The sequence below is a fragment of the Scyliorhinus torazame genome, chromosome 2 (assembly GCF_047496885.1).
Source record: "Scyliorhinus torazame isolate Kashiwa2021f chromosome 2, sScyTor2.1, whole genome shotgun sequence".
Taxonomy (NCBI): domain Eukaryota; kingdom Metazoa; phylum Chordata; class Chondrichthyes; order Carcharhiniformes; family Scyliorhinidae; genus Scyliorhinus; species Scyliorhinus torazame.
Genome location: NC_092708.1, coordinates 56,550,282 through 56,567,327, shown reverse-complemented (window position 1 = coordinate 56,567,327; position 17,046 = coordinate 56,550,282). Strand labels below are relative to the sequence as shown.

At 43.0% G+C, this 17,046-nt stretch overlaps 1 protein-coding gene across 3 annotated transcripts in view; it reads left to right on the top strand.

Annotated features, from left to right (window-relative positions):
* Positions 1-17,046, top strand: part of arhgap15 (Rho GTPase activating protein 15) — a 1,048,441-nt gene that overhangs the window by 780,373 nt on the left and 251,022 nt on the right. For all 3 annotated transcript variants that reach the window (XM_072471657.1, XM_072471649.1, XM_072471663.1), the window contains one exon: positions 11,978-12,055. In XM_072471657.1, the coding sequence (XP_072327758.1) occupies positions 11,978-12,055 (78 nt within the window). The remainder of the gene's footprint in view (positions 1-11,977; positions 12,056-17,046) is intronic.

Genomic DNA, 17,046 nt, shown 5'->3' with positions numbered 1-17,046 from the left:
CAGGGTGTATATATCAGTCAGCACCTGCTACACGTGGATCAGAGCTAGCCTGGTCTAGTAAGTTAGAGTTAGTACACTTAGAGTAGTAGAGTGTCAACCCACAGCCAGCTGTGTGCATTGTTACAGAAGTTCAATAAATCGTATTGAACCTACGTTTGGTGTATCCTTTAAAGTTCATCTGCATCCTGTTGCAGTCTGTGTTACCCCAGGGTGAATAACACGACATATACATAATTTCAACAGCAACTACAGGGCTTTGTTGATGACTTGTCTCTCTGGAAGAAATCTAAATAAGCAGATTAATGCTGCGCATGAAACACTATGCAGATAATAATGGCGCAACATGAAGAATAAATATATATATTATACTCAAAAAAACGAAGGCAAGTGCTGAATCAGGAAAGCCATATTTTAGAATGACTACAACACAGAGAGAGGCTGTTCAGTCCATTTTGTCTGCTGAGCTACTCCCACTGCCCCTCCTTTTCTCAGCTGCCCTGCAAATATTTCAGATGATGATCCAATTCCCTTTTGAAAGCCATGGCTGAATCTACGTCCATCACACTCTCAATCAGGGCACTCAAGTTCTCAATCCTTCGTTGCATAAAAACGTTTTTCCTCTGGTTCTTTTGCCAATCACCTTCAGTTGGTGTCCTCTGGATTTTGACACTTCTGCAAATGAGAACAGATTCTCCCTATTAACTTTGTCCTGAACCCTTGTGATTTTCAGCACCTCTGTCAAATCTTCTCTCAGCCTTCTCTATTCTAAGGAGAACAGCCAGAAGCAGATTTACATTTTGTGGGGCCTCGCGCTCACCTTCATTTCTGGGTGCCCCACCCCCCCATGATGGCTGCTGACTCCGACCAGCTGGCTCACCCCGTGGCTTTCGCCCGGCACCTTGCCTCGCTGTTGCCCTAGGGGGTCGCATTGCCCCTCGTTTGCTCACCTCGTTTCTCGATGGCTGCTGACCCCGACGGCTGTCTCACCACCTCAGGGCTTTCGCCCCAGCCCCGGCGCCTCGCCTCACTGTTACTGGCTGGCCTGCCCACAGCACTGTGTCGAGAAATCTGTTGGCTGCGCCTTTTTGCGCAAAAGTAAAACACTGGATTTTCTGCCTCTGCCTCAACACTCAAGACCAATCTGTTTTCCCTGTGTAAGGGGATTAGACCAATCAGAGTCTGATGTCGCTGTGCATTGCTTGCATTGCTCAACTGAGCCTAAAACCAAATGCAGAGTAATGAGGCTCTGATTGGTGCCTACAGACAGCGGCTGACAGGGCCCCTATCCCACTTGGTTAGAGCCCAGTACATAGGCATGGTGTGTTTCATTGTAAATCCACCTCGGAGAACAGCCCCCGCTTCGTTTATCTGTCCAAATAAGAGAAGCCTTTCATTTCCCAAACATTTCCCATAAATCTTTTCTGCACCATCTCTAATGTCTTCATATCCTTTTTAAAAAAAATTTAGAGTACCCAATTAATTTTTTCCAATTAAGGGGCAATTTAGAGTGACCAATCCACCTAACCGGCACATCTTTGGGTTGTGGGGGCGAAACCCACGCAAGCACGAGGAGAATGTGCAAACTCCACATGTACAGTGACCCAGAACCGGGATCGAACCAGGGACCTCAGTGCCGTGAGGCAGCAGGGCTAAGCCACTGCACCGCTGTGCTGCCCTCTTCACAGCCTTCTGAAAGTGTGGTGCCAAGAATTGGGCACAGTACTCCAGTTGAGGTCAAACCAGTGTTTTATAAATATTCACCATAACCTCCTTGTTTTTTTAATCAATGTCTCTTTTTATAAAACCCACAATCCCATAAGCTTTATTCACTACTTTCTCAACCTGCCTTGCCACCGTCAATGATGTGTGCACATACACCCCCAGGGCCCTCTGCTCCGCACCCCCTTTGTAAAACACACAATCCCATATGCCTTATTCAATACTTTCAGAACCTGCCTTGCCAACGTCAATGATGTGTGCACATACACCCCCAGGGTCTCCTGTTCCAGCACCTCCTTTAAGAATTGTACCCTTTATTTTATATTGCCTTTCTTCATTCTTCCTACCACAATGTAACACTTCATACTTCGCTGCATTAAATTTTATCTGCCACATGTCCGTCCATTGCACAAGGCTTTTGAAATCTATCTCTACAGTTCACAATACTCCCAAGTTTTGTGTTATCTGAAAGTTATGAAATTGTGCCCGCATGCTCAAGTCTAAGTCATTAATGTAGATCAAGAAGAGCAGTGGTCCTAATACTGAACTCCATGGAATCCCATTAAATACCTTGCTCCAGACCAAAAAAAACAATTGCCCATCAGTACTCTCTGTTTCCTGTCACTCATCCAACCACAATCCATGACGCCACTGTCAATTTTATTGCATGGAATTCAACTTGGCTGACAAGCCTGTTGTGCGGCACTTTATCAAGTGCTCTTTGGACAACCATGTACATCACAGCAACAGCATTACCCTCATTAACCCTCTTTGTCACCTCATCAAAAAACTCAATCAAGTTTGCTGAACACAATTTGCCCTTACTAAATCTGTGTTGGATTTGCAGAATTTTGTCCCAGATTATCATTTTGAACAAGGTTCCAGCACTAAAAAATTCTCTAGGCCTCTAGCACTATTCCTGTCTTTTTAAGGACGACTGGAAGTTTATGGCCAGCACCTCCAAAGTGTCCTCAGATAAATCTGATCCAGTCTCAGTGACATTTTAACTTTAAGTACATCTAGCCTTTCCAATAGCTCCTCCTCATCAAGTTTTAGTCCGATCCAGTGTCTCAATTACGTCCTCTTTCATTATGACCTTGGTCACATTTTATTCCTTGGTAAAGAAGGTGCAGTGGTGATTTAATACTTAAACCATGCCCTCTGTCTCCATGTAGAATCCATATGGCTGGAGGTAAGAAGTAACAAAAGGAAGAAGACACTGGTGGGAGTAGTTCATAGGCCCCAAACAGTAACTGTACTGTAGGATGGAGAATAAATCAGGAGATAATAAAGGCATGTAAAAAAGATAGTACTTTAATCATGAGTAACTTTAATCTTAACGTTGATTGGGAAAATCAAATTGTCAGAGGTAGCTATGAGGAAGATCAATATGTTATGGATCCAACCAGGGATCACGCTACTTTGGATTTAGTAATGTGTAATGAGGCAGATTTAATAAACAAGCTCAGAGTAAAAGATCCCTAAGAAGCAGTGACCATTATATATGATAGAATTTAGCACTCAATTTGAGAGTCCGAAACATGGGTCAGAAACAACTGTGCGAAACTTATATAAGGGTAATTATAAAGGAATGAGGGTGGAGATGGCTGGAGTGGACTGGGGAAGGAGTTTAGCAGGAAGGAAGGTTGATCGGCATTGGCAGACGTTTCTGAAAATAGTTCATGACTCACAACATAAATATATCCCAGTGAGGAAGGAAGATTCTAGGAAGGGGATAAATCAACCATGGTTAACCAAGGAAGTGAAGGATAGTATTAAATGATATGGCAAAGATTAATGGTAAACCAGTAGATTGGGAAAGTTTTAAAAACCAACAAAAGATTACCAAAAAATAGTAGAGGGAGAAGATAAACTATGTGAGTAAACTAGCAAATAATATAAAAATGGACAGAAAGGGCTTCTTTAAATATATAAAAAGGAAGAAAGGGGCCAAAGTGAACATAGCCCCTTAGAAAATGAGACGGGAAATCAAAATGGGGACCATGAAATGGCAGAGGAGTTAAACAAATACTTTGCAACATTCTTCATGGTAGAAGACACGATAACATTTAAAAAACGCTAAATAATCAAGGGGTAGAGGGGGGAGGAAATCAATGCATTAACTATCACTAGAGATAAGGTATGAGGGGAACTAATGGGGCTAAAGGCCGATAAGTCCCTTGGACCAGATGGTCAGCATCCCAGGATATTAAAGGAAGTAGCTACAGATATAGTGGATGCATTGGTAATAATCATCCAAGAATCCTTCAATTCTGGAAAAGTCCCAGAGGATTGGAAAACTGCCAATGTAACACTTTTATTCAAAAATGGAGGGAGACAAAAACAACTAACTATAGGACATAGAATCATAGACTCCTAGAATCCCTACAGTTCAGGAGGCAGCCATTTGGCCCATCAGGTCTGCACCGACCCTTCGAAAAATCACTCTGCCCATGTCCACTCACCCATCTACCCAGGCCGATCCCCATAACCTAACCCACACATCCCTGGACACGAATGGCACTTTAGCGTGGCTAATCCACCTAACCTGTTTATCTTTGGACTGTGGGAAGAAACCGAAGTACCCGGAGGAACTCCACCTAGGCAAGGGGAGAATGTACAAATTTCACCCAGACAGTGACTCAAGACCCGGGTCTCTGCTGTGAGGCAGCAGTGCTAACCACTGTGCCACTGTGCCACCCCTTATGTCATTGGAAAATGTTAGAGTCCATTATAAAGGATGTAATAACAGAGCATTTGGAAATGCATTATATAATCAAGCAGAGTCAGCATGGATTCATGAATCATGCCTGACAAATTCATTAGAATTCTTTGAGGTGGTAATGAGCAGGATAGATGAAGGGGAACCAGTAGATGTAATATCCGTGAATTTCAAAAAAGTGTTCAATAAGGTACCACACAATGGGTTATCTTATAAGATAAGAGTTCATGGTGTTGGGATAGCATATTAGCATGGATAGGGGATTGGCTAACTGATAGAAGAGAGTTGGGATAAGAGGGGCATTTTCAGGATGGCAACTTATACCTAGTGGAGTGCCACAGGGATTCTTGCTGGGGTCACAATTATCCACAATATATATTAATGACTAGGACAAGAAAACTGAATGCACTATTGCCAAAGTTGCAAATGACACAAAAATAGATGGGGAGGCAAGTAATGAGGATGACAAAGAGACTACGGAGAGATATAGATAGGTTGGCTGAGTGGGCAAAAACCTGTAGGAAAATGTGAAGTTATGCGCTTTGGTGAAAGAATAAAGGAGCTGAATATTATTTAAATGGAGAAAGACTGCAGAAAACTGCAGCACAGAGGGATTTGGAAGTACTCGCGCACAAATATCAAAAAGCTAGCATGCAAATTCAGCGTGTAATTGGGAAGGCAAATGGAATGTTGGCCTTTATTTCAAGGGAATGGAGTGTAGAAATGGGAAAGTCTTGCTAAAAAAAATACAAGGCACTAGTTAGACCACATCTGGAATACTGTGAACAGTTTTGGTCCCCTTGTCCAAGCATAGATATACTGGCATTGGAGGCAGCCCGGAGATGGTTCACTCGGTTGATCCCAGGTATGGAGGGATTTCTTTATAAGGAGAGTTTAAGTAGATTGGGTCTGTACTCATTGGAGTTTAGAAGAATGAGGGGCAAACTTATTGAGACATATAGGATTGTCAGGGGGATTGACATGGTAGCTGCTGAGAGGATCTTTCCTCTTGTATTCTAGGACGAGAGGGCACAATCTCAGAGTAAAGGATCACCCATTTAAGACAGAGATGAGGAGGAATTTCTTCTCCCAGGCAGTCACGAATTTGTGGAATTCTTTACCACAGAGGGCTGTAGAGGTTGGGTAGTTATGTATGTTCAAGGCTGAGATAGACAGATTTTTAATAAGTAAGGGAATCAAAGATTATGGGGGTAAGGCATTTAAGTGGCGTTGAGAATTACATCAGATCAGCCATGATCTCATTGAATGATGGAATGGACATGATGGGCCAAGTGGCGTACTTCTGCTCTTACGTCTTATGATCTTATGGTCTATAGAAGACTCGTGGATTCTCTGATATGTGGCTGCCAGTCCATTCGCATACACTCGGTTGCTCTTATTTATTTGCCCTCTGAACCTTCTGTGACGATTTGGAGATCTGGGGCGGGATTCTCTGATATCGGCGCGATGTCCGCCGACCGGCACCAAAAACGGCACGAATCAGTCCGGCATCGCGCCGCCCCAAAGGTGCGGAAGTCTCCACATCTTGAGCGGCCGAGCCCTCACCTTGAGGGGCTAGGCCCGAGCCGGACTGATTTCCGCCCCGCCAGCTGGCGCAAAACTGACTTTGCCGGGCGGCGCATGCGAGGGAGCGTCAGCGGGTGCTCACGGCATCCCCGCGCATGCGCAGTGGAGGGGGGTCTCTTCCGCCTCCGCCATGGTGTGGATTCCCGGCGACCGGCGGGGCGCGATTCCCGCCCCCGCCGAATCTCCGGTGGCGGAAAATTCGCGACACGGCGGGGCGGGGTTCACGCCGGCCCCCGGCAATTCTCCGACCCGGTGGGGGGGGGGGCGGAGAATCGCGCCCCTGTTCTCCACAAGCTGAGACTAAGTCAATTGAACATTTCAAAACTGAGATTGATTTCTTTTGTTCATTAAGGCGGCATGGTAGCACAGTGGGTAGCACTGTTGCTTCACAGTGCCAGGGACCCGGGTTCGATTCTCCGTCTGTGCGGAGTCTGCACGTTCTCCCCGTGTCTGCGTGGGTTTCCACCTGGTGCTCCAGTTTCCTCCCACAAATTCCTGAAAGACGTGCTTGTGAGGTGAATTGGACATTCCGAATTCTCCCTCCGTGTACCCGAGCAGGCGCCGGAATATGGCGACTCTGGGATTTTCACAGTAACTTCTTTGCACTGTTAATGTAAGCCTACTTGTGACACTAATAAAGATTTAAAAATTTTAATATTATGAGCTATGGAACCAAGTTAAGTTACAGACAAACCAAATCCAATTGAACGGTGGAAGACGCTTAAGGGATAGAATGGGATCCTGTTATTTCTATATTCTTAAATATGTTCTGCACAAGGTCTGAAACAGGTGTCCAAATCGTCACAGAAAGTTCAGAGGGCAAATAAATAAGAGCAAGAGGCCTGGAGCCAAATTTTCACGATGGTGACTCTGCGTCCATTTAAAGCTGATGGGATTCCTGCCCTCATTTCCAGCACCAGCAACTTTTGTTGGAATGAGATAAGCAAGCAGGTAACCTGGCTGCCTCCTTTGCTGGGATCGGGATCGCTCAGAGTTTTCATGGGGTTGAGCCAACTTCTCCATGCCGCATGGTTCACGACCTTTCAGAGGAGCTGTGAACCATAATCTGAATTCAGGAACTTTTCTTTTAACCACCAAACCAAAATCAATATAAATTAAACATTAATTAACAGGCGAGCCGCAGTCAATTTAGATGATAAATTAAGCATTACATAGCAGAGACAACAAAGATAGATCTCATAGGTTTATCAAGCAGCCCGCTCAGCACATATGGCACCAATTTCAGCTCCAAAGCCATTGAAGACACTGAACCTCCTCAGGTTGAGGAATCAAATTAACAGCAGCTTCCTCTCAACCCAGGTTTCACGTATACAATTTTGAACAAACCTTCTCAGCTCTGGTCCCTTGGTTACATGGATCCACCAGAACCACCTTTATCTGAACATAGAATCATAGAATTCCTACAATGCAGAAGGAGGCCATTCAGCCCATCGAATCTGCACCAGCCTTCTGAAAGGGCACTCCACCTATGCCCCCCCCCCCGCCTTTTCCCCATAACCCCACCTAGCCTGCACATCTTTGGACACTAAGGGGTAATTTAGCATGTCCAATCCACCTAACCTGAACATCTTTGGACTGTGAGAGGAAACCGGACCACCGGGAGGAACCCCCGCAGACACAGGGAGAAAGTCCAAACCCACCCAGACACTGGGAGAACGTACAAAGTCCGCACAGACAGTCACCCACGGCTGGAATTGAATCTGGGTCCTTGGTGCTGCGAGGCAGCAGTGCCAACCACTGTGTTATATAGCCGATTGAGTTCAACCAATTACTTTACAGTGACTGATAATGGTATCCCCAGTTCATTGCCCAGAGATGTCGCTCACTATCATCACGTCATTTCCTGCAATCATTCCTGTTAGCCCAGTCTAAGAACATAATATTCTCATTCCGCTTCTGTACTTTAGTTTTCATGATGACAGGCCGCTGCTTTACTCACTGATGGCAATGCTGTCTCCACCCAACTTGAGTTTACACAACAGCACTGAGGCCACTCCAAGACCCACACGCTGCGTGCAGCCCCTCGCCCTGCTACATTGCAGGGATTTCCATGATATTTTTATAATGGCCTGATCCTTCTTTGGTTTGGCATTACATTTTGTCTCTTACAGTTCTGTGGAGAGCCTTGAGGCATTTTGCTGCCTTGAAGACATCGGGTTGATGCAATAAAGTAGAAAGAGCTGGAAATAGTCAGCAGGTCAGGCAGTATCTGTGGAAAGAGAAACAGAATAACATTGAATGTTGACGACCTTTCATCAGAATTAGATAAATGAAAGCGGTTGTTATGGAATGGTGATGATCTCATGTTATAATTCTGTATTCCTGAAAACAGACACAACAAAAAGATAAATTTCAGCACAATTACAGTACAACAAAAACTCCCGCAGTGCATTTGGACAGGGAAAAATAGCATTGTGCTCAAAACATTCTAACATGAGAGATGTAAACAGAAGGAATTTGTAGATTTAGAATTATCTACAAAGAAGGATTTCCACTGGCTTTTAAAATGTTTGTATCAATGGTTTTGTGAAATCATGGTCATATTACAGCTTGTAAAACACTTTCAAGCATAATGGGCGGGATTCTGTGGTCCTGAGGAGAAGTGTTGACACCATCAGAAACGCCGTCGCGTGGGCCCCAATTCTCCACTGTGCGGAGAACCGCGAGCCAACGTCGGGGCGCCGTGGCGCGATTCGCGCCGGTCGCGGGGGTTCTCTGGCCCAGTCCCGGGCTGAGAGAATCCCACCCAATGTTTTTGAGTAAAAGTATCAAAGCTCACTAATTCATAGTAGTTCCCCAGACCCTCCCATACGCTATGCAATTGAGGGGACAGGCACACCGACAAGTCTCAGAACACCAGCATTACCAACCCTGAATCAGCAGTAAAGAGGCATGCTATACAAGCATTGAGTTTAGAAGTTGGGAAGTTATGTTACAGTTGTACAGGACGTTGGTGAGGCCGCACCTGGAGTCTTGTGTTCAGTTTTGGTCACCTTGCTGTAGGAAAGATGTTATTAAACTGGAGAGAGTGCAGAAGAGATTTACAAGGATATTGCCAGTACTCAACGGAGTTGAGTTATCGGCAAAGATTGAACAGGCTGTGACTTTTTTCTTTGGAGCATAGGAGAATGAAGGCTGATCTTACAGAGGTGTGTAAGATCATGCGAGACATGGAAAGGGTGAATGCACTCACGTCTTTTTCCCAGAGTTGGGGAATCAAGAACTAGAGGGTATAGGGTTAAGTTACGAAGGGAAAGAATTAATGGGAACCTGAGAAGCAACATTTTTACACAGAGGATGGTACGTATGTGGAATGAGCTGCCGGAGGAAGTGGTTGAGCCAGGGACATTGACAACATTTAAAAGGTATTTGGACAGATACATGGATAGGAAAGGTTTTGAGGGATTTGGACCAAATGGGGTTAGCTAAGATGGGCTTTTTGGTTGGCATGGACCAGTTTGGGCCGAAGGGCCTGTCTCCATGCCGTAGATTCTATGATTCTATAGGAGCCCAGGGATGACATGCCTGCCAATTTTCGCACCAAATTTCCTTCCCTATTTGGAGAGGCTCGCAGTCTGTTTTCCCTCCCTTCCAAGTACCAGCATCTAGCATGACCGAGATTGGGCATTGATTTTAAGCTGCACCCTGACACCATTGAACTGCAGTGTTAAGTTTTCAGACACCTATGAGTCTGTGTACATCACATTAGAAAGTGAGTTGCTACTTATGGCATTTTTTAGAAAAATGTATTCAGATTTATTTTAGTACACAAACCATATGTAACAAAAGTGACGGGAACATCAACATTTTCAACATGAAAGAATTCACAACATATGCTGCTCACAACTTCCAGATTTATGCACTAACATTAAAAATTTATGTCACTTAAGATCTTCATTTAACTCACTAATCAACACAGACCTACATTCTAAAGTTGAGCTGTTAAATAATTAATGTGTTCCTGTGTAATTATATTTCAAAAGATTGTACACGTCAGCAAAAGGAATATATTAACTGATGACCTCTGAACTCAGGAAAGTCACTGCATGTTCATGTTGCAAAATGGGAAACTGAAGGCTAACAGCAGAACTCAAAACAAATTAAAAATACACCTGTTTTATAAAATAGAATCTGATTATCATCTCCGCACCTTCAATTTAATCTTCATTAAATTATACTTTGATCTTAATTCAACTGCTTAATTACTTTGGTGCCTTCCTATTTTCACAGTTGGTGAACAAAATATTTAGTTGCAAAACTGCTCAATTCTCAGACCTAATGCAGATGCTTGCAATGGCTCCCTTAGCTTTAACGCTGGCTGATACCAATTGACACTTATACTTGGGATCTTTTCACAGTCCTCGCACTGTCCAATTCTCAGATCGACAGATGTCCTTGGAATACATCCTCAGCCCTTGGATGCAAAGTATGCATTTGGGAGGCTTCTCGAGTCCCTGCGAGAGCATTGACTCAGATCTAAACACATTGAAGTGTTTCAATCATAAAGCTCTTTGTCTTCTTCGCTCTTGCTTCCAAACAAAATCAGGTATAAAAATGGGGCACAAGAGCAACATTTTGAAAAGCTGACAACTGGTGGTCAAAAAAAAAATCATTTACGTAGGTCCCCCGATGTACGCTGAAAGTATCGGCTCCTCTGTGGAACACGATGAGAGTGATATTAGCATCAGGCAAACTGTTCTGATTCATGCCATTGAAATACTGGCAATGTAAAGTCGCCAATTACTAGGATAACATTCAAGCTTTTTTTTTTGTAAAACACTTTCCAGCAAAACCTGTCTTCCCAATACTTGCAATGAATCAAGTGATTGTACATTAGTGATCTTCCTGTGCCCAACTGTAAACCCTGTGAACCCAAAGATTCAGTTTTATTCCTTACTGCCTAAACACTTCTAGCGTCTAACACACAGCCTCAGACATAGAAGATGCAACAGCTCTGTACATCATAGCATTGTACTTCACATAGGCAGACACCTCTTCAAATCTCCACCAGCCAGAACATTTATTAGAAAACTGAAAATAAAGGGGAAAATATTTATTTTTCTTCTGAAAACCCATCTGTAACGTGAAATGTTCCTGAAAACGGAATACAATGGCTGAATGTGTCCACAGCTCAAACAAGATTCTGCAAGTGCTCAGATTCATCAGTGAAAGGATTTGAAATTCAGAATTCTATGATTCAGGACATGCCAATATTCAGATACTTAATTAGTGTCTTGATGCAGATGGTGTAAGCCATTGGCTGCCCTCCTTATGAGGTCCCTGATTCTCCAGTATTTCAAATTACTTTTCCAGGAAATTTTGGCGTAAGTTTGCAATGGGAACAGCATGATTTACAGTGCATGTTGCAGATCACACCGGTCCAGGAAATTCTGTGCCTTAAAAGTTGGTTGGCTATTGCCTCGTAGTTGTGCATTGAAAATATAAATTCCCTTCCTGACAGCGGCAAGGGAACAATGCTATCTTAAGCACTGCAATAGTTCAAGAAATAGATTGAACACATTCCTTAATGGGGAAACTAGTAACAGGCAATAAATGTAATATTGCCAATGCTATATTCCTGGCATGAACAAACCAAAAAAACAAATTTAAACTCAAGCTTGTATTTTAAAGGTTATATGTATTAAAATATATTTTGAGTTTATACTTATGCTACCTAATACTGGGTCTGTTTTTTACAAGCTCAAAGACGTTGGTCAGGTAAAATTAACATTATGAGACTGATCTGGTGAAAACAGGCTATGAGATATGCGTTTACAGATGACTGAACTGCAAGAAATGTATATGCAGTGTCAGCCAGCAAGTTTGGGCAGACATAATTGCTCTAATAAGGGCGTAAGTTCAAGGAGCGTATAGAAGAAAATATTGTAAAATTTTAATTTAATCACAGATTAATGCTTGTTTTGTCAGGTTTGGATGCTGATGGCATTTACAGAGTAAGCGGCAATCTGGCTACAATACAGAAATTACGATTTGTAGTGGACCATGGTAAGTAGTGCCTAATGCATATGAGCAACTTTATTCTCATCAGCCTGTCTAAATGGAAATGGGAAGACTTGCTTCTTTGACATTTCTCTAGCTGCAGAGAGTGTGTTGAATGTAATCATTATAAATGGTTTCAAAACTGTTTCAAACTTCAAAATGATCTTTTATTACCATCTGAGAATATATACTTCATTCTAACAAAGTGCTGTGTGCTAATTGAATCTTTATAGCTGTCCATTTCCTAATGCAGATTCTGCACAATTGCGTATTCAGACCCTTGTTTGAACAGAGTGATCTCCTGAATATTCAGTGTTTGTTTTTCAAATCTTGCAGTTGCTCTCATTCAAATGTCATGCGCATGCATCCACAATGTACTTGAATGTTTGAAAAATGTTTCAGGCTAAAAGCTTGGATCAAATATCAAAAAACCAAATAGCCAGGTTTTGTTCAGCTGGCCATTCCCAAATGGAATGCATCTGGATCAGTATAATACGATCTTTTTTATTTTGTTGCTCTGTCTGCATGAAGCCATGTTTGGAGAATTTGATTCATACGGTATGGGTTTGTCCTTCTGCCATGTTTATAAAGATGTATCGCGCCAGGTAAATGACACTTCAATTCAGGTAAACAAAGCAACACAGAAAAAATTACTTGTCATCTCAAGAAAAGCCAACTAAAACCATTCAATTTAAAGAACTGATCTGCACGAGTTGATCACTTACTCCTACTTGTTTATCTTATGCAGCCATTTAACGTGTGGTATCATTTGGATCAAATGAAAGTTGTCTGTTCCTCACTAAGTTGCGTCATAAGCAATCGTAGAGTACAATATAGCCCTTTTGGTGACTATGGAGACTCTGAAATAAATCACCTAATTATTTTCACCCCATTGCTTTTTCCCTTACTCTGCAAATCTTTTCTATTCAAGTGTTTATCCAATTCTCTGTTGAAAGTAACTCTTGAATCCGAATCTATTACCTTTTACTCTAGCACATTCCATTTCCTAGAAACTCACTGCCTAGACATGAATTTACAAACGTCACCTCTGTTTCTTTTTGCCAGATGTTTTAGTGTTAAAGAATAAGGCGGTAAAATCTACTACTTTTCACTAAAATTGGTTAGAAATTTCATTTGCACCGAGGTTCACTGTGCCCTTTCTACATGGCCATTAAGGGCCATTTTAAATTGGAGAACAAAATTTATATCACAAATTGTGTGGAATATAAATACTTGTCACTAAAGGGTATTTAAACAGAACATGTGATATGTTACTCCGTAGCAATCAATTACCCAATTCTTTTTATCTTTCCCAACAGAGGGATATTTGAAGTTCCAACTAAGATCAATAAGAAAATTAAGTAGTGTAATGCTATACATTAGGGACGTAGGAACAGAGAACTTCGGAGCAGAACAGGCCATTTAGCCCTTCGAGCCTGCTCCACCATTCAATAAGATCATGGCTAATCCTGGCGTGGTCTCTCCTGCACTTTCCTGTCCACTCTCTATTACCCATGAATCCCTTGTCAATCAAAAATCCAACTCAGCCTTGAATAGATTCATTGATCCAGCTTCCACTCCAGATGTGGTCTCACCAATTCCCTGTACAGCTGCAGTAAAACATCCCTACTTTTATATTCCGTCACCGACATACGAAGTTCCTGTGATTTATGTAGGACACCCAGATCGCTCTGTACCACTGACCTGGTCTTATTGCTTCCCCCCTCCTTACTGTCGAAGGATGCATCTTGATTGAGCACAGTGCCTCCTCAAATAGCGGTGCACAAGTCATCAAGTTGTTTAATTTGGAAACTAAATATCATATTCAACTTCAAATTGTACATGTCATGTGCTGCATCAGAAAATTCATCTGGCATGTTCAGGATTCAGGTAAACTGTTTGCACACTGGCATCACCCAAGTGGGAAATGGTTTCAATTTGGAATTGTTTATGTGAGTCATGCATTTTCAATCCTGCATGCGGTGTATGGAAGTTTAGTTACACTTGATGGTTTGAGTTATAAGGAGAGGCTGGATAGACTGGACATAAGAGGCTTAGAGGTGATCTTATGGAGGTCTATAAAATAATGAGGGCATAAATAAAGTAGACAGTCAACATCTTTTCCCAAAGGCAGGGGAGTCTAAAACTAGAGGTTTAAGGTGAGAGGGGAGAGATACGAAAGGGTCCAGAGGGTTAATTCTTTCACACAGAGGGTGGTCAGTGTCTGGAACGAGCTGCCAGAGGCAGTGGTAGAGGTGGCTACAATTTTGTCTTTGAAAAAGCATTTGGACAGTTATATGCCAAAGCTGGATATAGAGGGATGTGGGCCAGATACGAGCAATTAGGACTTGCTTAGTGGTAAAACCTGGGTGGCATGGACAAGTTGGGCCGAAGGGTCTGTTTCCATGCTGTAAACCTCTATGACTCTATTGTATAGTTTTCATAACACAGAAATAGACCATTCAACCCAACCAGTACATTCCAATATTTGTGCTGCACACGAGCCTCCTCTCACTCTCAATTTAACAAAGCATTCCCATGTATTCTACAAGACACAATGCAGCACACTATATGTACAATTTGATCAATTATGAAGTGATTGAATATATTTAGTTTCCCAATTAAACAATTTGATGACTTGTGCGCCGCTATCTGAGGAGGCACTGTGCTTAATCAAGATGCATCCTTCGACAATACGGGGGGTGGGGGGAAGCAATAAGACCAGCTCAATAAATATATCATTATATTCTCCAGAGATCACACAGACTATCAAAGCACCATGGAATCATAAACCGTGGAACCATAACCATAGGGCAGCATGGTGGCACAGTGGTTAGCACTGCTGCCTCACAGCGCCAGGGACCCAGGTTCAATGCCGGCCTTGGGTGACTGTGTGGAATTTTCACTTTCTCCCCGTGTCTGCTTGGATTTCCTCCGGGTGCTCTGGTTTCCTCCCACAGTCCAAAGATGTGCAGGTTAGGTGAATGGGCCGTGCTAAATTGCCCCTTCGTGTCCAAAGATGTGCAGGTGGGGTTACAGAGATAGGGCGTGAGGTGCCCTTTCAGAGGATCTGCGCAGACCCCCTGGGCTGAATGGCCTCCTTCTGCACTGTAGGAATTCTATGTTTCTATGGTTTCCAGCTCAAAAGGGGACTGGGTCTTTGTTGGACTAATCCAGAATTAAACTGCATCGTGTTCTCCACGTCTTTAATTCTGCTTCTTTTTTTTAAATCTCCTTTTTTTAAATATAAATTTAGAGTACCCAATTCATTTTTTCCAATTAAGGGGCAATTTAGTGTGTTCAATCCACCTAGCCTGCACATCTTTGGGTTGTGGGTCGAAACCCAAGCAAACACGGGGAGAATGTGCAAACTCCACACGGACAGTGACCCAGAGCCAGGATCGAACCTGGGACCTCGGCGCCGTGAGACTGCAGTGCTACCACTGCGCCACCGTGCTGCCCCTTTAAATCTCCTTTTGCCTTAGAAGGTGACGAGGTCTTTAAGGTCTGGAGAAAGCACAGCAAAAATGATACTCCATTAGGGCACTTCATCATCAGTTCAAAGTTCAAGAAGTTGGGATTATTTGCATTTGTAAAATTTAGTTTAAAGTATATATTATCACAAGTTTTAATAATGAAGGGAGTAGATTCCACAAAGCTATATCGGTTATTTGAGATGGACAGTCATCAGAAAATGCCCCTGTCGATGGGGTTTCCCATTGAAGCCACCCCATGCCACCGGGAAACCCGTGGGTGGGGGTGCGCAGCCGGTGGAAACAGGGAATCCCAAAGGTGGAGGATTCTGTCCCACTTTGCCTTTAAATTTTCAGTTGGTAATTATATTTTAGCTTACTGATCTGAATTCATGTGGTACATGCATTACGTCCTTTTTGCTGTAACCTGCTCCATTGCCGTTTCATTTTTGATCTCTCTGTCTTTCAGCTCATGCTCAATATAGTTTTCACATTGTGTGTTCTAAAAGCATCTAGCCTTTGCTTTTGTGTTTTCTATTGGGCCCGAACATTCCCACTGTGCAGAAATGACATGATGTGGACCTTTAATTCAGAACTAAATTTGAATAGAGCATTGAGAAAGAACTTGTGTTCCTTTCACATCCTCAGGATGCCCCACTTCATTGCCAATTAATCTCTTTTGAAGTGTAGGCACTGTTGTTATGCAAGCAAATGCATCAGATAATTTACAAGCAGCAAGGTTCCACAAACAACAAGTCTGATAAATGACCAGTTCACATCTTTCGGTCGTTTAGGTTGAGGGATAAATATTGTTAGGAAGCCAAATTTTTTAACATCCACTTCAGTAGGTAATTGGGACCTGCGTTTCATGTCTCATTTAAGAGACTCAACGTTCTCTGTTTTTCATTTCATTCAAGGGATGTGAATGTCACTGGCAGGCCAGCATTTATTGCCCATCCCTAATTGCCCTTGGGAAGTTGATGGTGAGCCGCCTCCTTGAAGTGCTGCGGTCCATGTGGCGCAAGAGCTCATACAATGCTGTTAGCAAGAGAGTTCCAGGATTTTGACCCAGCCACAGTAACGGAATGGTTCCACGTCAGGATGGTGTATGGCTCACTGCAGCTGCTGATGTTCCCATGCATCTGCTGCCTTTGTCCGACTGGGTGGTAGAGGTCGTGGTTTCGAAAAGTTTTGTCAAAGCGACATTGGTGAATACCCAATACTGAATGAAGGTCACCTTAGATTATGTAGTCCTCTCCTACGTTCAAGCTTAAATTTATAGCCTTGTGACTTATGGATTTTAGTCTGGAGGCAGTTGTGGTGGAGGAAAAGAGGGGGGTCTGCAGGAACTGTTGTGAGATTGGAAAACTGGAGAATAAGTTTACCAAATGTCTTTCAGAATTTAAATGTAGGGCTGCTTTCATTTTTGTGCTCTGCAAGGTTACACCCACTTAGGCCTGGCAGCCTGGAAGTCTGCTTCACAGGGCCGAAGCTTAAGAGAGAGTGGTGCAGGTAGGGAAGTGG